This window comes from Asterias rubens, chromosome 19 (genome assembly GCF_902459465.1).
Source record: "Asterias rubens chromosome 19, eAstRub1.3, whole genome shotgun sequence".
Taxonomy (NCBI): Eukaryota; Metazoa; Echinodermata; class Asteroidea; order Forcipulatida; family Asteriidae; genus Asterias; species Asterias rubens.
Genome location: NC_047080.1, coordinates 3,235,875 through 3,258,852, shown reverse-complemented (window position 1 = coordinate 3,258,852; position 22,978 = coordinate 3,235,875). Strand labels below are relative to the sequence as shown.

The 22,978-nt window shown below is 35.1% G+C and overlaps 1 protein-coding gene across 1 annotated transcript; it reads right to left on the bottom strand.

Moving 5' to 3' along the window:
- Positions 1-1,124: 1,124 nt before the first annotated feature.
- On the bottom strand, positions 1,125-21,081 carry LOC117303141 (choline transporter-like protein 2). Its single transcript, XM_033787248.1, has 21 exons — positions 20,921-21,081; positions 14,406-14,454; positions 14,213-14,286; positions 13,467-13,548; positions 13,164-13,254; positions 12,693-12,839; positions 11,982-12,054; positions 11,467-11,602; positions 10,142-10,225; positions 9,636-9,748; positions 9,111-9,233; positions 8,613-8,712; positions 8,199-8,291; positions 7,680-7,773; positions 6,845-7,086; positions 5,923-6,017; positions 4,888-4,991; positions 4,600-4,673; positions 4,128-4,293; positions 3,421-3,505; positions 1,125-3,022 (listed from the first exon to the last, which is right to left on the bottom strand). Exons 1-21 carry the CDS (start codon positions 20,991-20,993, stop codon positions 2,913-2,915), a joined length of 2,208 nt encoding a protein of 735 aa, XP_033643139.1. The 5' UTR covers positions 20,994-21,081; the 3' UTR covers positions 1,125-2,912.
- Positions 21,082-22,978: the final 1,897 nt, after the last annotated feature.

The following is a 22,978-nucleotide window of genomic DNA, read 5'->3' as shown; positions in this document are numbered from 1 at the left end:
CTCTATGCAATAAACATGAAAATAACCTAGTTTTGAAATGAATTGAATTGAATAATAAACATCAGGAATGCTATATTATTAGAAGAAAGACATGGGTACAAAATAAAACAGATCCATAAAGGGACTATTAAACAGACGAGAGCACAAGAGTAAAACGTAAACCATTTGTTAAAATATATATTCATATCGAACTAAATACATTGACCTTTTTTCCTCGTAAAAATACATACCCTTTTCCAGCAACAAACTTAAGCACTCTATTTTTACAATACAAAACAAACAAAATAATTTGCAGATAAACGATTTCAGAGAAGATATTTTGATAAAGTTCTAAAATCTCTTTAAGATGATTGTTCAAATCAGACTGCACTTTTAAATAAAAAAATACAATACCTTTAAGCCTCATAATATTAATGTCTAATATCGCCAAAGTTGCAAATGAAAGTACTAGAAGAACAAGATGTTAACAGTCCCTGCCAGAGTAAACCTCAGGTGTTAGACAATAGCCCTTTATGGCGGCCATCTTTGTTTTTCTCCCATTCAGATAAATGTTTTGAAACCGAGGCTGGAAGGAAAAATAGTCTGGTTCCTTTATGTACAGTGAATAGTAGCATCCATTACTGTTATTGGATACGGGGAACATGACCAAGATGATGGTTGCATAATAAAGGCCTATAGCCGTGTTCTACATGAACATATTTTTGTCAAAGTACCGCAATTTTCTTTAAAATGACAAAATTAAATCCATGCATTGTTAAATGACCTCCCTGTCAACTTACAGCGACGGTGATGTAAACTTAAAAGGCAGAAAGAGGTCGCCAACCACTTCGGCGCAGCCACGGTATTTTTACAGGGCCACTTAAAACAGCTCCGCCCTGTCAACCTACCACGAACATGCTGTAAAACTCGATGCAAATGTCGCAAAATACAAGTCCAGGTGAGAACGCACGGTAGCATTTCAACAAAACCAGTCACAGTAATTTTCTGCGTGGCTGCAGAAGAAGAACAATAGGAACACTGATATCGTCCGACTAATTTCATATTTGTTTGTAGTTATCCTAATCTCTATCATCTTTGAAGTTGTTGTTCTTTCCAACGATACTTTTGTTGCTTGGCTAAAAAACATTGCCATGTGCGCATAGAAACTGCACACAATGGGTAGAGTAGTATATAACATAAAATATTCAAATTAAACTCAAATGAATTGGTCAAGGCTGAGGATAGGACGGCTTAAGGATAAATCGAGGTATTTACATAATGCCGATCCATTAAACTAAACTTCTACACTTTTAAAAATGTTTAAAACTCTTTCCCAAAGGCATTTCCTTATATTGAAAATATACATTTCAAATATATACAAAAACTGTATGGTAATATTTCACATCAATAATGGTGGGTTTAAGAATTATATGTTACTCTTGTCATGGTTTGTTATGTTGCGTATATTGCCATACCACTTAATTGTTTCAATTATTTGAGAATTTTTTTTAAAATAATTTGCTGTTAATTATTACTTGAACTCCACTTTGCATTCTTGTCCACTTCACTTAAATTGAAATTATTAGCTTAAATTCAAAACAGAGAAGAAAAGCCTCATTTCAAAACTTTCACCAACTTGATAACAATTCATAAAAAATTCATAAACAAATCACAGTTGTCTGTTTGAACCCTGAAACACTGCTTGAACAATAAAAACTGTTAAAAGAGTTTGTAGAAATTTTCAATGACCAGTGGAATTTGGAAAAAGCGTGACATTTCCACATGAACAGAGTTACATATAATATTGTATAATAATACCATAATACTAAGGTCTAACAAAGCACACATAACAACCAATATTAGGTACTAGAGACACTCTATGCAATAAACATGAAAATAACCTAGTTTTGAAATGAATTGAATTGAATAATAAACATCAGGAATGCTATATTATTAGAAGAAAGACATGGGTACAAAATAAAACAGATCCATAAAGGGACTATTAAACAGACGAGAGCACAAGAGTAAAACGTAAACCATTTGTTAAAATATATATTCATATCGAACTAAATACTTTGACCTTTTTTCCTCGTAAAAATACATACCCTTTTCCAGCAACAAACTTAAGCACTCTATTTTTACAATACAAAACAAACAAAATAATTTGCAGATAAACGATTTCAGAGAAGATATTTTGATAAAGTTCTAAAATCTCTTTAAGATGATTGTTCAAATCAGACTGCACTTTTAAATAAAAAAATACAATACCTTTAAGCCTCATAATATTAATGTCTAATATCGCCAAAGTTGCAAATGAAAGTACTAGAAGAACAAGATGTTAACAGTCCCTGCCAGAGTAAACCTCAGGTGTTAGACAATAGCCCTTTATGGCGGCCATCTTTGTTTTTCTCCCATTCAGATAAATGTTTTGAAACCGAGGCTGGAAGGAAAAATAGTCTGGTTCCTTTATGTACAGTGAATAGTAGCATCCATTACTGTTATTGGATACGGGGAACATGACCAAGATGATGGTTGCATAATAAAGGCCTATAGCCGTGTTCTACATGAACATATTTTTGTCAAAGTACCGCAATTTTCTTTAAAATGACAAAATTAAATCCATGCATTGTTAAATGACCTCCCTGTCAACTTACAGCGACGGTGATGTAAACTTAAAAGGCAGAAAGAGGTCGCCAACCACTTCGGCGCAGCCACGGTATTTTTACAGGGCCACTTAAAACAGCTCCGCCCTGTCAACCTACCACGAACATGCTGTAAAACTCGATGCAAATGTCGCAAAATACAAGTCCAGGTGAGAACGCACGGTAGCATTTCAACAAAACCAGTCACAGTAATTTTCTGCCTGGCTGCAGAAGAAGTACAATAGGAACACTGATATCGTCCGACTAATTTCATATTTGTTTGTAGTTATCCTAATCTCTATCATCTTTGAAGTTGTTGTTCTTTCCAACGATACTCATCAGTTCTTTGGACATGTAGAAGGGCTTCTCTGGGGAACCATCATGGCGCTCTAAATCCTCCACTGAAACAACAACAACACCAGAAAGAAATACTCAATTCAACTTCTCAAAAGATTATTCCGATTTCAGATGGAAATATTTCTGGGGAAAATGGTTCTAGTATGAACTTCACTATCAGTAAGCTTTCAGACTAACATTAAACAGTGTTTTGTATCCTCACCAATCTTGTGTTCTACCTTTATACACATTAAATATTCATGTATTCAAATTTATTAAATAAATACTCACAGAAGCACATGAGGAGTGTGTCAGTACAATATCACAAACACTACATTAAATATTCGTGTATTCAAATTTGTTCAATAAAAACTCACAGAAGCACAGGAAGAGTGTGTAAGAACAATATCATAGACACTACATTTAATATTCATGTATTCAAATTTATTCAATAAATACTCACAGAAGCACAGGAAGAGAGTGTCGACCGCCATATCATAGACACTGAAGAAGCACTTAGCGACGAAGTAGGTTCCTACCGTTATAATCTGAGGAAAGTCAACACAAAGTTTTGTTTAAAATGATGTTTTTTCCTGAAGTAAATTGTTTTCACTTGAAAATGTTTTTGGAAATTGGAATATAACAAGTTTCCAGATGAGTTTTTCACATCATGTTGTTTCTGGAAAGACAGTCATTTTCAAGTTGAATTATCACTTCATGATCAACTGTAAAATATGCTTAACAAATCTACAGTTGAAAGTAGATTTTAAACAAAATCTATATTTTCATCAATAGATCAGTGACACACAGAAATAGTCCTGGGGAGGGTGTGTTTGGTCTTGTTGTTGCATAGGCCACCAACTTTGAAAGTGACTTTTTGTCACTATGGGCTTTCCCTGCCAGGGTTCAAGTCTTTCGTTTTGCTTCTAAACGGTTTTGTGTACCACCCCCACTGGAGGTTGTTTCCTACATGTATTTATCTGCCTGCGCCAGGCCAGGTTCCTCAGTACTTTGCTAAATGTTTTTACATTTTTGTATTCTTCTTAAAACTAGTGTATTGCTTGTTCTCGTAGATCTTTTAATGTGATTTTTCATGTTTGCAGATGTTTTCATGTTGGCAAATAAATGAAAAATAAAAAAAAAATTACGGATAGAAGTGAGTTTTCTTACAATAATAGGAATCCAGTAGTAGTTGAGTGTAGGCACTGTGATGAGATCAGATGCCCAAGTAATGCTATTGGTGAAATAGAAGAAGGATGTCACGCCGACGACACCGACCACAAACAGCTCACCAAGGAAGATCAAGAAATCTGTTAGCTTATTGATGACTGCAACTCTGTGAACATAAATAAATTATTAATATTATTATTATTGATGGTTTATTAAAATGGAACTGGTAGCCAATGACTAAATGACAATAACAATTTAAAAGCACTACACAATAAATTAACTGGCTACTTTTTTTCCTTTCTTTTTAACTCACAACTATACAATCAAAAAGAAATATTTAAATAAACTTGTAAGAGAAAATGGAAAGAAATGTAGTGAATTTAGGATTTTAAAATATTGCATTCAAATTCTAGTAATATGGTGGGGGAAGCAGTGATTAGTATTATTATTTGAAGACTGAATTTTGACTTACCTGAGAATATTCCGCATCAATAAAAAGAAGGCATTCTTAGCAGAAGTGCAGAAATTCTCTCCATAAACAGCAACCTATAAATTTGTATACAAGATATTCATTTTTTAAAAATCGTGCAAATATATACAAACAAGTAAATATGAGTATCGCAAAAAATTACAATGACCAAATAAGTACATCAGGGATAAAGAAAAATGTTTTGGGGTTCTACTATTCTGTCAGACAATTGTTGTTTTATGAAAGGATGACTGAATTAGTAATATTTTAAGCAAGTAAATAGTTTCTTACAAGAATGTAGGCGTTCTTATTGAGGAATCTCATGAACTTCTCCAGACACCAGAAGCAACACTTGAGACACTTCAAGATGTACTTGACAACTTGATTTTCCTTGCCTGGTGAAAATAAAAACAAAATAGTCAATGATAAAACATTATTCAGTTTTTGCTAATGCAGATTGAAATGAAAAATCGCATTGAGGCTGTCACATATACAGCATTAAAAAATAGAAATGGCTGGAAGACTCTATTGGTTAATAATATTAATAATAAAAAGTACTATACAAAATAATTAAAAAAATTACGTAAAAAAAAAAACGTAATACAGAAAGAACAGATTAGAAAAACATAGAACTTTATTTACTAAAACTAAACAAATCCACAGGAGCAAAAAAGAAAGAAATTGCTACTCATATGAAATTAAATAACTTAATTAACAGGAGAAATACAAGAGATGAGAGGTTGCCAGAACCTCACCCTAAATATCAAGATCCTTAGCATCTAACATACATCAAAGTACTTTAAAAAATAAATACTGTAAAGATAACAAGTTTATGATTCATCCCATTTAATTTGCACACAAAGGCAAAACTGGCCCGGGTGAAACTAAGAAAAACAAGCACATGGATACATCAAAACAATATTAAATTGGAAAATTAATAAGTACGCACTATTAATCACTTTTCATGAGAGAGAGAGAGAGAGAAACAAGGGGAAAATGTGTAGCAATTTAAAGGAACAGCACCAAATATCCAGCAGGATAGATTGACCTTCTGAGCAATTAACTGAAAATGCGGTAGGGTCAGGACTTTTAAGAATATTCCACCCTAGAAATAGTCCTCATACAACTACTTCAAGCTTCAAATTGTTTATTGCCACTGGACACTGCATCTGATGGGGTTGCCTCAGCGCACAGCATCAGACGTTGGGACAATTTACCTGCCAATTGGTCTTTAATTTAACTGCCCAATTGATTTTTGAGAACAAAAAAGAAAAAACTGAGGGCAAAGAAGTTATAGAGTTTAGAGTAGACTAATTGAGACTGTACCTTTAAGCTTAGCTTCTGTATATTCCAGCATTGTGCGAATGATCTGGATGATAGCTATGATGAGAGAACCAAAGGCTATGGAACCAAGATGGTATCTGCAATCACATAAAAAAGGGTAAGATTTAAAACAACCTTAATCTGAACTTTAATAGTTAATAATAAATTATTCATTCATTAACCACAATAGTAAACATTACAGATGTTTAATCATCTGTTAAAACAGTTGTTTAAGAATATCTTCCAGTACGCGCCAATCAACCAATCAGATGCTCGGACTGGAGGGTGGTATAAAAAGCTATAATCTACTCCCAGTTTTTATATTGCACTCTGTCTATGCCGTTCGTCACAAAACAATGTTCTGAAACTTTAAACTCTGCGCGTTACAGATGAGACTGGAAGACAAATTCATTATAACATGCGCGCCGTGGAATACGGAAAAACTTGCGAAATAACTTATATTATTTTAAAATGGCATACACTCTACAATCTACTGTTAAAGGCAGTGGACACAATTGGTAATTACTCAAAATAACTATTATCATAAAACCTTTCTTGATTACAAGTATAATGTGGAGAGGTTGATTTGTGACATTGTGAGAAACGGCTCCCAATAAAGTGACGTAGTTTTTGAGAAAGAAGTAATTTTCCACAAATTTGATTTTGAGACCTCAGATTTAGAATTTGAGGTCTCGAAATCAAGCATCTGAAAGCACACAACTTCGTGTGACAGGGGTGTTTTTTTCTTTCATTATTATCTCGCAACTTTAGCATGGATTGAGCTCAAATTTTCACAGGTTTGTTATTTTATGCATATGTTGAGATGCACCAAGTGAGAAGACTTGTCTTCGACAATTACCAATAGCACTATGTTTAATTTCATGCATTGAACTGTAAATTACCTGACTACCTTTGAGAAACTTACCTTATGGCTCGATAGAATGACTTGAAGAGAGGGAATGCAGGGATGTCTTGAGGCTTAGTAAAGGCCCAGTAGTAAGACGCAAAGGCTCCTGCTAGGGTGACCTGACCCAGAGCAATGGCAAAGTTGACCAACCAGAACAAGCCAAAGAGATTGTAGATTTGTAGGTACAAGACGTAGTCGGCGAGAGCGTAGGATTGGAAAGAACAAAGTGCTGTGGTGTTGGGGTAGAGGGTTGAGAACGTCTGCAGGGATAAAAGGAACAGAGACTGGGAATCAGCATCTTGTAAACTTCTGGTTTAGCCTTCGAGAAAGACTCTGCTAGGGTCGAAACGTCAGGCCATTAACTGTTTTTTTTGCACCTTGTAAACCGTTTCATGTAAAAGGAGAAAATCTCATAATTCAATTAGAGTCACACATATCTTGCAGGGAAGATGCTGTCTGTTAGAACGCCTTGAGCGTCACTGAGTGATTATGCAACGTTAAATAAGATGCCACTATCACTAATATTATCTATTCGGAATACCATGTACGACACCAAATACAACACTCGATCATTGAAATTTAAAATTGAATCCCAATAAAAATTACTGTAGCACCAAGCAAAGGGACACAGTATTTATGTACCCATAAGCAAAGCTGAACAAAAAATTGCCATCATAAAAAAAAGATCAGGAAACAAATTTATACGGCGCCTAAATCAAAGGTTTGCTCAAAGGCGCTGAGGCACAGAATAAATTGATAATTCATGGATGGTAGGCCTCCTGAAATAAGTGAGACTTCAGAAGTGACTTGGACGTGTTGAAGGACGTTGTGTCCCTGATGTGACGCAACTTACCGCAATGTCACATGAGTCATTGTTAGCTGGTGCCACAGTGTCATTGTCATCCATTGAGACTGTATACATAGCTTGATGGGAAGTCGCCAAGAAACTTTAATAGCAACGTCAAGGAATGCACTGTTTTGTTCACTTTAAATGGAATTTGCTTCAATTCATCAAATTTAAAATTGCTTAACCCTTTCCTTTAAGGCACTGGACACTATTAATAATTACTTAAAATAACTGTTTAAATTGTAAACAACATTGTGAGAAACCTCTCCCTCTGAATTAACCTCTGACAAAGAGGTAATTTGTTTTACTCAAATATTTAAAGACTTCAGGCCTGAAGCCCTTTTAGTATGCATCTAAATCTGAATAAAAAACAACCAAAAGGTTGACAACATTCAAATTTACAGAGTTTTTACAAAGTTTAAGAAAGATGGAATTGACAACAAACAGGTTGAGTCTATACACAAACACACAATTTGTTTAAAAAAAAATGAAAGTTAAGCATAAATTGGTAAAATAAAAGGATACACAGCGATGGTAATCCAAACTGTGAAGAATCCAACCTGGAGAAGGTATGGGAAGATCGGCCAGAGTAATGTAGACATGATCTTCCCAACAGCTCTGGAGTGAAACAAGAGAAGATACAAAACATATGGTTAATAAAGATAATTAACAGATCTTTAGAGCACAGAATCCGCCTAAAAAGGCACCCAAGCACTTCACACAAACATTAAATTCGAAAAAAAAAAAAAAAAAAAAAAAAGTTTAGAAAATGCACATTTAAATAAAACTATACCAATAAGAAAGAAATAAGCGTTTCTTAAAAAGTACAGTCATACGCAAGTAGAACTGCTTTGTCGGCATTGGTCTTGGTGTAAACTAGTGATCTTTGTAAGGTCGCAGTGCTGTGTTAACAGGGTATCTTATAGATAGGATGGTTACCTGCTAGCTTCTTTGATGAGTGCGATAGCAACACGGATACGATTGCAGAGACACAGGGTGGTAAGCAGCAAGATGACAAGTAAAACAGCGAGGATAATTCCTGTAATATTATCACAAGGGAAAGGATTCAATTATGATGAAGGGCTACAATGTCACATCTTATGCAAAACGTACTAAATAACTGCAGGCAATTTTTAATAAGAATTAATAAAGGCAAATCAAATTCAATCAATAGTCCTTGGCTGGTCTGGCTTTAACTTAAATTTTTTTCAGAATACTTTTCTTAAGGGTGCGTTGTACAAACTCGTTTACTTTTGTAGATGTTTGTTTGTTATCGCTATGAATTTTTAAGATCAGTATGTAGTTTACTTGGTATTTTAATTTGTCTTATTGTAAAGGCACAATTGATAATTTTAAATATGGAAAATGCATGGTATAAGTAATATTATTGTTATTACTATTATAAGTGGGTTAAGGAAGAGCAGGCAGAGAGCTTACCAAACACCAGCCATGTTGTTTGTAGCCGCAGATAACTTGAGAGGTTAGTTGTAAAAGTCAGGGCTGCATCCGCTCCGTCCACTCCTTCTAAGCTTGTATACTGCTGCCAGCAACAATACAAACCTGGTGAAGAATTGAGAGAAATTGCCAAATATTAATAATATAATAAAAATAAAAATCGTTTTTATATAGCGCGTTATACACCAAGCCACAAAGCACTTCAAACATTAGAACCCCTGGTCACTGGGCGATTCCATTAATTCCTTTAACCATCTCAGCTCCCTGGCGAGTATACAGCATGTGCTGCCAAATAAGCAAACCAAAAGCTAAATCAATCACAAGAACCATCTCCGCCCTCACAGGCACCCATTTACCCCTGGGTGGAGAGAAGCAATTATAGTTAAGTGTCTTGCTCAGGGACAAAAGTGTCACGACCGAGGTAAATAGTTTTTTTTTCTGAAAATCAATTATCCTAAACAACTTTTTCTGCTAAGCAAGAAACTATTTTGAGAAGCTGCAGCTTACCAAGTCCAAGCAGGACATGAAGACCCAGTAGAGTTAGCCACGTGATGATACCGGCCAACCATCTCATCAAGATGATAAAGAGAAGCGAGAGAAGCATTCCAACTCCAAGACCCCTGACAAGATCAAATCATCAATGAAAATTAAGGGGCCGTTCACAGTAATTAATATTTGTACAAGCTTACAGACCATACACTTTTTATAGACAAAAACCCCTCCCTCCCCCTATAAGTGTACAAAGAAAATGTTGGGGTTTTTCACACTACATTTATTCTACATAGCCATTCTTGAATGTGAAATGCATGCAAACCCTGCTTATTCTAAACACATAAATAAGAAATATAAGAGCGTACATCTGAAACGGATATATAATACCGTACTTTTCTGCGTACAAAAATACAGAAGATACAATTCACAGCAAAAATGCATAAATCAATGTACACAAACAATTTCAAACGTCTAGGATATTCAGCACAAAAAAGATAAGTTTTTTTGTATTATGCACTCACCCAACAATGAGGTACCAAGAGTTGATAACATCTTCAAACAAGATCTCAACAAGCGAGGAGAATGTCAGTAGAAGGCTGGCAGCACTAAGGAGGAAACGGCAAAACAAGATTTTACGTCAAAACAAAGGAAAAACTACAAACAAGAGAGGTTGAACTTCATGGTGGTAAATCTGAACTGTACATTGTAAATTTGGTTCGCAAAAGAGCAAATAATGCGATAAAATCCTTGTTGCAATCGTAATTTTTCACAGTTCTAGTCCTGGAGTTACACATAGGCCATGGCCTATTGCCCTGGTCTTGGCCTTGTTCCTTTTTGATTATTTTTTCTTCGCCTGTTATTGTTAAAATGTTTCCTTTTCCTCGGTTGAAAAAGAAAGAAAGAACAAAAGGAAGACGCTAAACATGTTTTTGTTTTAAATTTGGCCTCTGTTTGAGTTTGACCTCAAATGCAAGGGGTGTTCAAGTAATGTCACAGCTGGGTTATAATTAGCTGTAGAAGGAATTCAAATGGCAATCTTTTTCATTGGCACGTTCTCAGGTCAAGACTGTTCATAAAAGCCAACAGGTGTAGAACTATAATTGGTAGGGATCAAACAATCGGCCTACACTAGTCACGTTTCCATGAAACTTTGCTGCGTTCAAGAAAAAAACATTGTAATAAAACAAACTCATCAGGGAAAGTTAATTAGCACATCCTGTGCCAGATAGCTTAATTAGATTTTGAGATAGCAGAACTGTATGCTTCGTTTTTGAAAGGGCAAGTGCACCAAGTCATTTTCTCCTCAGTACAGGGCACCCTATGAAAAAGTTTCTACTGGAGCATTTCAAGGGCACCAAGGCAATGACCAGGGGGCATGACCAGGGGGCATGGATTGCCTTTGTTGCCTCTGTGAAGTATCAGGTCTGGGCTAGTATACATATATACGGTTATAGACTTTTATTTTCTTCTTTTTGTGCTAAATTAAAGGGTTCTTATAAGTTTGTCTGATGGTTGCCAATAATAAAATTTTAATGTCCAAAGATGTCACGGAGCACTTCATGGTATTATCATGAAGATAGCACAAACAATGAAAGCAAAACTTATATAATCCTAATTAGATGAACTATTTCTAAAATTAAAATCTAACATGAGGAATATTGAATGTTTTAAATGTTGGAGGGAAAAAGAAAAAAAGAAGAAAAAAAAACCCTTTTAAACAGCTGTAATGGCAAAATTTTCACAGTATTTGTCTGAAAAGAAAACTCATTTCACAAACTTGAACAAAGTTGAACATTTTATAAATGCTTTGTTAAGAGATATTGGTGAAGATTTGTTGGTTTCTTACTCGGAGAAGAGATCGTAAGCAGTTGAGCTGTTGAAGGAACCTGATGCCGATGATTGAATCGTTTCATTGTCGGAGAAGGCGCTTGCCACAGTGCTGGCAGAATCAACGAGGAAGGATGGAACACAGCGATCAGCGTCTGTAACAATCAAAATCAACCAAACAAATAAGAAATCAGGATTTGGAACCAAACAATAAATACATAAAGATTTGAACAGTGGTCTTCTTTTTTATATTGGATTTTGGCCATTGCAAGGTGAGGTATCAATAAAATGGTTTGCCAGGTAGATTTTGTTCTTTAGAGAGCTGTCTTGCTATAAGTCTAGTTCTGCGGTAGATTGAAGTTAATAACGATCCACTAAAATAAAGCAAAAGAAGCAGCTCCTGCTGATTTTCTAAAAAGCAGGACAGTTCATTTCAGAACTGAAAAGTCTCCTGAAATCTACTCCGTGGTAAGAGTAGTCCTAGGTAAGAGAACCCTTTGCAAGCATTTGTCAAAAAAACTGTAAAGAACTTACATGGGGTGCTTTTTAAGTAGTAAGATGCACATTTCTCATCATTGAACATTGCTGCAAGTCCATCATTTCCTTGCTGTATGTGGGAAGAAAAACAAAACTGAACGTGTTGTATCCTTAAAACCCAAGAGCCAGTTTGTACAGAGGTATTTGTAGTGTAAATGGTTTTCATATCGCTAAATGATTTTTAATATCGCTAACAAGATTATAAGAAAAACTCTACAAGCAAATTTGCCAGTGCATTCCATGCCATACAAAACTCTTTTGGGATAAGTGTAGGCTCTGCGAAGAATTGATGAGGTCTCGACATTTCAAACAGTACACTCTGCTTGTCTTCAGGAAAGGGTGGCACAGTTGGCTTGTGCGTAAAGCGCTCGCCTTTCACCAAGTTGACCCTGGTTCGATTCCTGGTCATAATGGGTTAATGTGGCTGCCTAATCCTTGGCAATTCAGCTCTTAGCTGCGAGTTAGGATGATTAGCCCCCCAAATTATTATTAATTATTAAAATGCTCGAGCAAAGTGCACCGTTCAAGACTACACTTGTTCTTCTCAGAGCCAATACTTTTTGAAAAAAAGTTTTTTTAGTGGTCTTACTCACCTCCAAGTTCACTACTACAGTTTTTCTTATAATCCAAACAATGCAGGCTTTAAATATGATAAATAAATGTGAAATTAAAACAGAATTATAGCAATGATAGAATTTTACAACTTACGTAGGATCCTGTGGTGTATTCCGTTTCTGGATCAAAGTCGTAATCACATATGAACTTATCCCAGTCGATTAACGCAGGTAGAACTGTTGCCACCACAAGCTGTGAGTATGGAGCGTAGGTCTCATTGGGACATGCAGAAACACAGATCTAGAGAATTATCAAACACAAGCAACATGAATTTTTTTTATTTTTATAAATATAATTTAATATGTATAATAATTTATTAAACTTTTTTTTTTTTGGGGGGGGGGAGGTATTGTGTGTTGCATACAATAAATCAAGCATTATATGGCATTTAACTCAACACCCCAAATATTGGGCTCTTGTTTTGGATGTATGCAGAGCCATAGAGTATAATATGTTTACTAGTGCAGTCCTCAGTCCACACCATTCAGTTCAAGATCTTGATAACTACTGGCAGTGTTTATAAACTAAGCTGGCAATGTCCCCGTAAACCATAACTAAACTTACCTGTGTTGTAGGACATTTGAACTCTAGTAACGTAGTGTAGGGAGACGTCACACACGTCAGAAGATCAAAGAACATCAGATATGGTTTACTTCTATAAAAGAGAACAAGACACAAAGTTTATTCACCAAATAATAAATAATATTAAAAATGAATACTTAGTATAGCACCCGTATCCGCCTAAGGAACACTTTTCTTCGACCAGTGGACTTGGGGGGTGGATGGACCCACGATCCAAAATACAATTATTTACCATGAATTTTAAATAGTTTGAAATAAAAATGTATAAGTGAGATTTGAACTTACTTGACAGCTTCTGAGACTCCACATATCTGGCCCCTTGAGTCTGTGGGGTAAACTAACGACAATGGATCACCGTCTCTGTAAGCTACAAACAAAGAAACATAACTTATTATTTCAGTGTCCAAGATTGAATAGTATCAATATCGGTTCTTTTTTTTTTTTCCTGATGTAATTATAACGTTAACTAAATTAAATGTTCTAAGTTTGATTGCAGTTAAAGGTTGTGCTATTGGTTGGCACCCTTGCACACGGAAATTGACAAATAAACTATTAAGGATAATGCAAAGATAATGCAAGTTAACTGAGTTGGTGGAGTGCCGGCATGTAAGGCCAGATGTAGCAGGAACAACTGCCCAAAAATTTCATTGATTGCAAACAATTTAAAAGAAAATAACAAAAAGTATGCCAGAGTTTTGACTTTAGCACTCACTTACATGCACTTACAATTATACAAAACAAATTTAAGTTACCTTTCGTGAAAAACAGGATCAAACAGAAAGTATATTTTGTAACAATTTCCAAAGTTTGTTAATTCGATTTACCCCCACCCCCCCCCCCAAAAAAAAAAGGTCTTTGAAAAAAGTGTAATTTCGTGTTCTTTTTTTTTAACACATCCTTAATTCAATTAGTTTGGACTCCACTGCCAAATCTGAAAAATTGAAATTTATTCTCAATATTCTCAATTCAGGGTATTTTGTTCTTCATCTTAATTATTCAAATTATAATACGGCAGATCCTGAATTACTTACCAAAGTAGCCTACAACTCCCATACCACCAATGAATGCCAGAAACAAGATGCAGCAAATTACGTCTGTACATCCTCTGAAACATTCAAACAAAAATAAATCAAGAAAATCAATCATTTTTTATCTATCTATAAAAGTCTGAAATTTATCATCCCTGTAAACATTGTGACTGATGATGAAAAACCTGTGTCTCACCTGTTTGAGATTGGTCCCTTAAATGTTGGATCGTATTTCTTGGCATTTCCTGTAAAGAAGACAGAATAAAAAAATAAAAAGAATGAGCTTATGTTCAAGATCTAAATTAATCGTAAGGGGTAAGAATGTTGGCGTTCTGTTAATGTTTTGCATCCCTTTCTCACATTTTATGTATGAAATGTCTGTCCAACATGCTCATGTTACAAAAAAATCATTACAAAAACTATCCTCAGTTATTACTAAATTACAAAACAAAAACTGAATTGATATTTTTCCGATTCTCCCCATACTGTGTTCTTTGTTATTGTTATTTTGATTATCTGTCTGAATGGAAATCTTGAAGTACAGAAAAATCCTAAAATGATGTGGAATGTGTATGGTAAACAAGCTTGACAAAAATCTTTTTTTTTATATGTTTTAGTCGCCAATTAACATAAAAGTGTCACACCATATGGCCACATCAGTATGGACAGGCCCACTTATGTAACTTAATTTATTATGCAAATTAGTTTAGGTTTCACAATAGAGAACAGACTTTCACAGTGTGTTTATTAATGACTATCTAGACTGAAACTATTGTGGATTGTGAATTTATTATCTTTCTAGTCTACATCATTCATTACTTTTTCTCCCTCATTTTACTGTTCACTTTGTCTTAATTTAAAGGCAGCATTTGTGCAGATCCCTACATCAAACCATTCACTCAAAAGCATCGGTACTAAACCATCAAAACCTTTTTATTTCCACTTCTTGTGGTCATTCTGCATCTCTCCTGCGCCAGGAGTGTCTTTTAGACAGACATGGTGCGTTATAAATTGCCACTACTATAATAATTAAACCAGCCCCTCCACCCCTTTGTCTCCTTATTCATTGTTCACCCCTGTCTAATTCCCACTACTGTCTGCCTCCTTTCTCTCTGCATTCATGTATTTCTACTTGACCGCCCCTGTTTAGCCCCTGTTACACTTTACACCTGTTCATGTTTGTTGTGTTGTCATTTTAGCCTTTGAGAAAGACTCTGCTAGGGTCGAAACATCAAGTTGATAAATATTATTTTTTTATTTTATTTATGACTTATTTATATTACAACATATTTATACCACAGGTCCTTTTTGTTGTTAATCAGTTTGCAAAAGCTAATTCTATTTTCTCAGTTATAAATAACAATTAATTTTTCCAATCCTATAGAGAAATCTATTCTTTTAGTTATGAACAACAATATAGTTTGTCCGATCCTATAGGGGCCTACATAGAGAAATTGGTATACATGTTGTCTGTAACATTCAATCTTGGATCTCCTCTCTGTTCCCTTTTGCTAGTTCATCCTGTTCATGTAATTATTTTAATCCTCCCTGCTTCTACATGCTAAAGAAAATTATATAATTTGTTGAAAGGGTGTCATACATGTTTAGACTTTTAGTAGAACAACCTGTTACAAGCTAATACTGCCATTGTAAAAACCACTGAAGGCAGCATGCTCTGTACTGAAGAACTCACAAACACAATGGCCGCTATTGACAATATGTCTGTTCTACACAGGCAACAGTTTACATCGGTTTCCCTGTTGCTTAGCAACAAGGCTAAGCAACAATGGGGTCGTGAGCAGGCATGCTTTGGGTTGTCAATGGTGGGGATCAATAGTAACTCACAACACTTATAAATATGACCCGTATAGAGCTAATAAATAAAGGCAAACGCAAGGGTTAAAATATCATGTGTCATCTACCACTAATTCTTTCTTATAATATTATTACAGATCAAATTTTAAATCTGTTTTTGTAAGGATTTGACACTCTGATGGTACAAGTCCTAGGCAGATTCTAATGGGAAGGTTTTGGGGCTTTATTGTGCCTTGAACACCCAGCAGCAGGGTGGATAATGTGTGCATTACAAGTCTTTATTATTATTGTTTGGTAATCACTCTTAAAATTACCGGCAATGAAAACTTTTGGTTAGAAAGCTACAGCAAACGATAGAACACATTTTGAGAAACATTTCACTTTGATATAGTTACACTACCGACCAAATTTAAAATTTGTTTTTGTAAGGATTTGCGACTTTGATTGTCAGGTCAATATAGCCAAATTTTGGGAAGGTATACGTTTTGTAATCACTGTTAAAATTGTAGGCAATAAAAAAAAAAACTGTGGTTAGAAACCTACATGTACAGCAGCGACTGATCGAAAGCATTTTGAGAAACAAACTCACTTGGGAAAAGTGTGGTTTAAAGTAAAAAGACACATGTTTTTCTGCAAACATTTTTTAATCTATGAAGCGTAACAGCATAGGCTTAACGCTTCTCAAATTATTGCTACTAAGGGATTATTCTTCATGCATGAACGTATTATTCGCTCCAGATTTTCGGCGATATCTCAAAAACACGAATCTTTTGAAATTGAAATTTTCAGATGTTAGTTTTATTGTGTACACAATTTAAATTTTTGTATCAGAATAAAAACAACCGAAATGTTCCAGAAACCAAAGGTGTACTTTGCAAAAGAGCAAAGCCAACTTGTTGCCATTTTTGTTCCAGCTGGACAATAAATATGTCAGAAAAAAACAACAAACTGCAACATGTGTTGATTTTAATAATGGAGCCATTAGTGTTGTGACTAATGCTGCCTAATTAGAGTACACATTTGCGTTCATAACATGTTCTCATTAGGTTTTATGTAGTGTGGTGAAAGGGTTATAGTGTGACATTATGTCAACCTGTCTGTTTCTCATAGGCCATTATCAACACATTGGATCATTAGGAATTAAAGAGGATAGAAATAATATGTATTCCATGATTCACTTATTACATTATTATATTGTGGTCCTTTTTACACATTTTCACAGGACTCGGGAAAGTACTGAGTATACAGTGCTAACACACATCGGTGTATGGGTAAAAACCAAAATTAACATTTGCATTCATAAAATGTTCTCGTTATAGGTTTTTGGTGGAAGGGTCATAGTGTGTCAACCTGTCTGTTTCTCATAGGCCATTGTTACCACATTGGTTTATAGAAATAATGTGTACTCCACTTCACTTATTACATTAATTCATGTATTATGGTCCTTTTGTGTAGTGCAATATTTTGGGGGTAATCTTTTCTGGCTGTAATTTGTAACAAATTTGTATTTTTTGTTGTAGAAAAAGAAAAAAAGAAGAAAAAAATTGTCGGGCGGGAGGGGGGGGGGGGGGACATGTCCCGCTTACTTTTTAGACTGAAGAGGACAGCATATCAGATGCCCCTTCACAATTTGATTGACTGCATTAGATAATACAACAAAAAATGTGCTCATTAATATAGACAATATAGTGTCTTGTTTTCTAACAGTTTCACAGTTGTCATGGTAAAGAAAAGAACCCTGTAAGCGCAGCTGCAATAGATTCTATCTTATTAGCGAGAGTTATATAACGGTTATTTTGTTATGGTGGGGGGGGGGGGGGGAGTGAGTTGTTAATCAAGGTTCTGTACACAGAGTCAGTATTAAACAAACATCTCCATGGTGACCAATTTCACTTTATACATTTCACCTTTTTTCAATTTCAGTATACACTATTGTATACACAGCATGGAGTATTTCAACAGACAAACTAACAAAACAGTTGCTGGCAGTGCAAACACTTTAAGTTATTCACCATATAAATTGACAAACCTGTAGAAGTTTGAGATCGATCGGCCATCTGGGTCACGAGAGAATAGTGAAAACCGATTACAAATTTTGCATTGCATCAATGCCAAAATAAAAATGAATAAAACGCTCACTGAGCGATAAACTCCAAACGCGAAATTGGATTATTTATTTCTCATCAAATATGTAATTTTTAAAGACAGAAATATTTCAAGGGATGTTTTCTACTATCATCATCAATAGAACGTGTAAGTTTTATGTAAATCTGTAATCTTCATGATTTTTGTTTCTTACAATTCTGTATCGTTCCTAAGAGAGTCTAGTTTTGTGTTAAAAATGGATTTTCAAAATTTACAAAAAAATCTTTAATCCTAAACAAAAATTGGATTGTGCAAAAATTAGGCAGGAAAATATTTTGAATAGATGACATATTTGCACCAATTTCACACCAATTTGCACTCAAAGGAAAAAAAGAAACGACCAAAACCGAGACATAGTGTCTTGTTAGCCTGTAAATATATGCATGAATTTTGTATGTGTGTACATAATAACATAGGCCCCTATTGAACGCTTTTATATTGAACGCTTTTATATTGCAAACCAACGCTATTTGTTGAACAAATACTGCGTGAGTAGCTTTAATTAATCTCTAGGGGCTGTACAAGGGCTCCAAATTGACACTGAGCTCAATTTTAGCGATGTCATGCAAGTAAACTCTTGACCCCACGGGATATACTTATCTTGTGTTTTTCAATAACCGTCTAATATGTTTAAAGGCCTTAATTTAGTTGCCTTCAAGTCTGTAAAATATCTTTAAGTATTATATTAAAGTATTGAAATATTGTGTAGTGTTGAGTATTGAAGCGGGATTTAACCCATTTGTTAGACAACATTGATTTAATCTTCTCTGAGTGCTTGTAAAGAAAAAGAAAAAAAGAAAGAAAAAAAATAAATTAAGAAAACTGATCACAAACTGTGTGAATAGTTTGTTCTCGTTTTGATCTGGTTCAGTGAATATTGTGAGCTAAAACCCATGCAGTCTGTGGATTCCCCCCCCCCCTTAATTTCAGTCCTGGATCTGCTATTATTTTGTGCATATTGATGATTCTGAACATAAATCAATCACCAATTGTGTCAATACCATTGTTTAAATCCAACATACACAAGAAAAGGTTTGAAATAATGTTTTTCATTCAATGCTTAATTTTTATTTTGTTTGTAATTTAAGTTAACCTGTTACTCTAATTTTAAAATCTTAAATTCTCAAATTTGCTTATTCCTAAAATAGCATTATGTTTTTGTGATTTTGTTCCTGGGCAAGCCAGCTATTCTCCTTAGCAGAGCCACCACTACTGACAAAAAAAGAAGAGAGTTATCTTTTGTTTTTGTGACCATGCAATATTAGCTTTTTAATTAGGCAATAACAGTACTGGTAATGAAGGTTGGTGGCTGACCATTCATGCTGTTAATGGACCAGGCTGAAGGCAAGGTCCATTAACAGTGACTAGCCAAGGTCATTACAACGTGGTGAGGACTGGCTCTTCACGCTTCTATTGACATTAACAAATATTTTTGACCCAAAAAACAATTTTGTAATCTTTGCAGGGGGCAACTTTGCTTGGAGGTGACTTATTTGCAGGGGCTGACTTTGCAGGTTGCAACTTTAAAGGCAATGGACACTATTGGTAATTACTCAAACAAATTATCAGCATAAAACCTCACTTGGTAACGACTAATGGGGAGAGGTTGATATGAGGCCTATGAAACATTGTGAGAAATGGCTCACTCTGAAGTGAGGTAGTTTTCGAGACAGAAGTAATTTTCCACGAATTTGATTTTGAGACCTCAAGTTTAGAATTTGAGGTCTAGAAATCAAGCATCTGAAAGCACACAACTTCGTGTGACAATGGTGTTTTTTATTTCATTTATATCTCGCAACTTCGACGACCAATTGCGCTCAAATTTTCACAGGTTTGTTACTTATTTTTATGCATATGTTGAGATACACCAAGTGAGAAGAATGGTCTTTGACAATAACCAATAGTGTCCATTGTCTTTAAAGGGCCACCCAGTTGAAATGATATCAGTAAATAAATAAAAATCTTACTATAGCAAATCTTACTATAGCAAACCTGTCTTTATTTATTTACTTAATCTGGGCTAATTAATTAAACTCGGAAAAATGTCTGATTTATTATTGGTCCTGCATGGGTTTGAATCCCTACACTACAGGTAAAGTCCCCCTCAAAAAATTTTGATTGTGTGACATCATAATTGATACAGATAGGAATTTGATAATTTAGGCTAAAGTGAAATTTAAAGTCGTCTTGAATGTATGGCACATTTAATGTAAAATATTAATACACCACAAAACAATAATTAAACAGTTGTTTTCATTCTTTTCATTCACTCAACTCACCATTGTTTAAAAAATGTTACTACAAATTATTAAGTCATTTGTCATAAGTTTAATTGTATCCATAATGTTTTACAATTGTTTTACATTCTACAAAAGAATGGCTAGTAGTATTAGGAAGGTCTGTGTGTATACACATCGATCGAGACAAAAGTTAAACTGTTGAAACTCTTTCTAGTTTCATGTTTTTTTTTTAATACATCCAACCAACCATGGAACTAGCTCAGCAAAGTTTAGACATTAGACCCTTCTAAACTCTCCCCGTCGTGTGTGAGCTATATGGTTTCTTGAAGAAGTAATTCGACCTAGTCCATAGAATGCAATGACCGGTTTCACGAGTAATGAGACGGCAGAGAGTGCAGAGTGTGCAGGGGAGAAAGCTCCCCACCACGCTATGCGCGTCAATGCCAGACAACTTTCACACAACACAAAAAATACCACCAGTTCACGTCAACGAAAAGCATCTTAAACTTACCGTATTTCGATTTCTCCCCGTCCTCCCGTGGGGTCAGCGGCTCACCATCCTCCACCTTCCCTTTCTTGCCCATATTTTGCGAGGTTCCAGCCAAAATTCAACACTTAAAACACGACTTTTCGTAGTAAATTCAGCAGTACGCAATACTTTCCGTGCGTAAAATGTGCACCACACTTTTTTTCTACGTTTTTTTTCTCGTTCTTCTTCGCCCATGTTTAGCTATCGATTTTTTTGCTGTACGTTTTGCATGACAAAGCGTGACGTCAATTTGTACACAGTATGCCGTTGCTTAGTGCGCAGATGGGTTTTATGAACTTTTCAAGTTGCTCTTTGACATCAAATTCGATGAATTTCCAAGCAACCAGGATGTAATTTGAGCACTTGTTTGTTTTACCCTTTTATTGTTTGAGTGGGGTTACATTAATGGTGCACCATCAGGAGGATTAAGCCTAATCTGCTTTTAAAAACGCGAAAGTGACTAAAACATAAGTACCAAGGTCTCTGGGTCTAGGCCCCTATACTCAACCCAACGCACACAAGGGGACACATACAATGTAATATTATTTACAACCAAAAACAAGAAGAAAAGAAACAAAATATGGAAAAAAGGGAAAAAAACAGACCCCTCATGCCCCCCCCCCCCCTCAAAAAAAAAAAAAACCCGACACCAAGGCAGTTCATTAAAAATCCTTTGTGCATTTTTATATGAAAATATTATCAGCCAGAGAATTTGTATATGAAAATAACATCAGGCAGAGAATGAGGCTATTAATATCAAAATACCAAACACACTATAAAGGGGACATGTTGTAATGCAATATATTTACAACGAAACAAGAAGAAAAGAAAGGAAACAAATTAAGGGAAAACAAATTTCAGCTAAAGAACTGAAGCCAATTAAATATCAAATATCAACCGAGTGACTGATGATTTGGGCGGGGACACACCGGTGTGAGGCAATATTGCTTTCTGCACTCTGAAATAATTGCCACTGGCGTAGTGCTTTCCAACGAGGATTTTGTTAGTCTCAATCATTACAGAAAAGGGAGTTAAAAACAAAAAATGGACTTATTTCAGGATGGTAAAAACTGCAGACAAATGCCACGGAGAGAAAGGCTATGCCATTCTTATCTGCGAAACCCCTTTACCAAGTTTCCATATAATTTACTGGATACGTAACGGACATGACGTTTTAAATTTAACACTTTCTCCCCATCGTTTTGGGTGAGGGGGACAGTTCCAACCAGTCAGATTGTAGTTTGTCCATCATTTGAAAAAATTGCCTATGACTGGACTGGAAAAGTTTGAAAGTTTGACCCGATTCTAAAAAAAACCGGGTTCAAACGGTTCGTAAAATCCCCAAGCATAATTTTGGGCCTGTCCATGTATTGTGATATCACACTTTGATATGCAATTACGATTAATTTCAAAGTAAACAAACCGGCAGGCAACATTATCACTATAGAATACCCAACAAGGTTGATGAATTGTGATACTACCATGATTTATTAAATAACATGCAATAGTAATAATAATTGTGAATATATATATAAAATACTTTTAAGTACTTTCGGACAAATAGAATAGTGGAAGTACGAGTGCTAAATATACAAAGATGTGACGGTAAATAGTATAAGAAAAGTGAAAAAATATATAATTACATTTTGCATAACATATCTTTTACTGTTAAAATTACCGTTGTACATTTGTCAATCAAGACAAGGCGAGAGCATTAAAGGTATTAAACAGGATAAAAATACCTCAGTTAAATTTGAATCTGAAAGCTTACTGATTATGAAGTTTATGCTCGAACCATTTTTGTTTCGTCTGTTAAATAATATTTCCCTCTGAAATGAAGTCGTATTCAAGAAAACTTACATGCAAATTAAAAAACCGCTAACAACATCAGGCCTGGAGTTACACGCAGGCAAATGAGGTTGTGCCCTCCATTGCCCCTGGTCTTGGCCTTGGTGCCCTTCAAAAGTTTCCCATTGAAATTCATTTCCCTCCTATGGAGGTACTATTTGCAAAATGAAGACGGCCTTGCCCATTTCAACA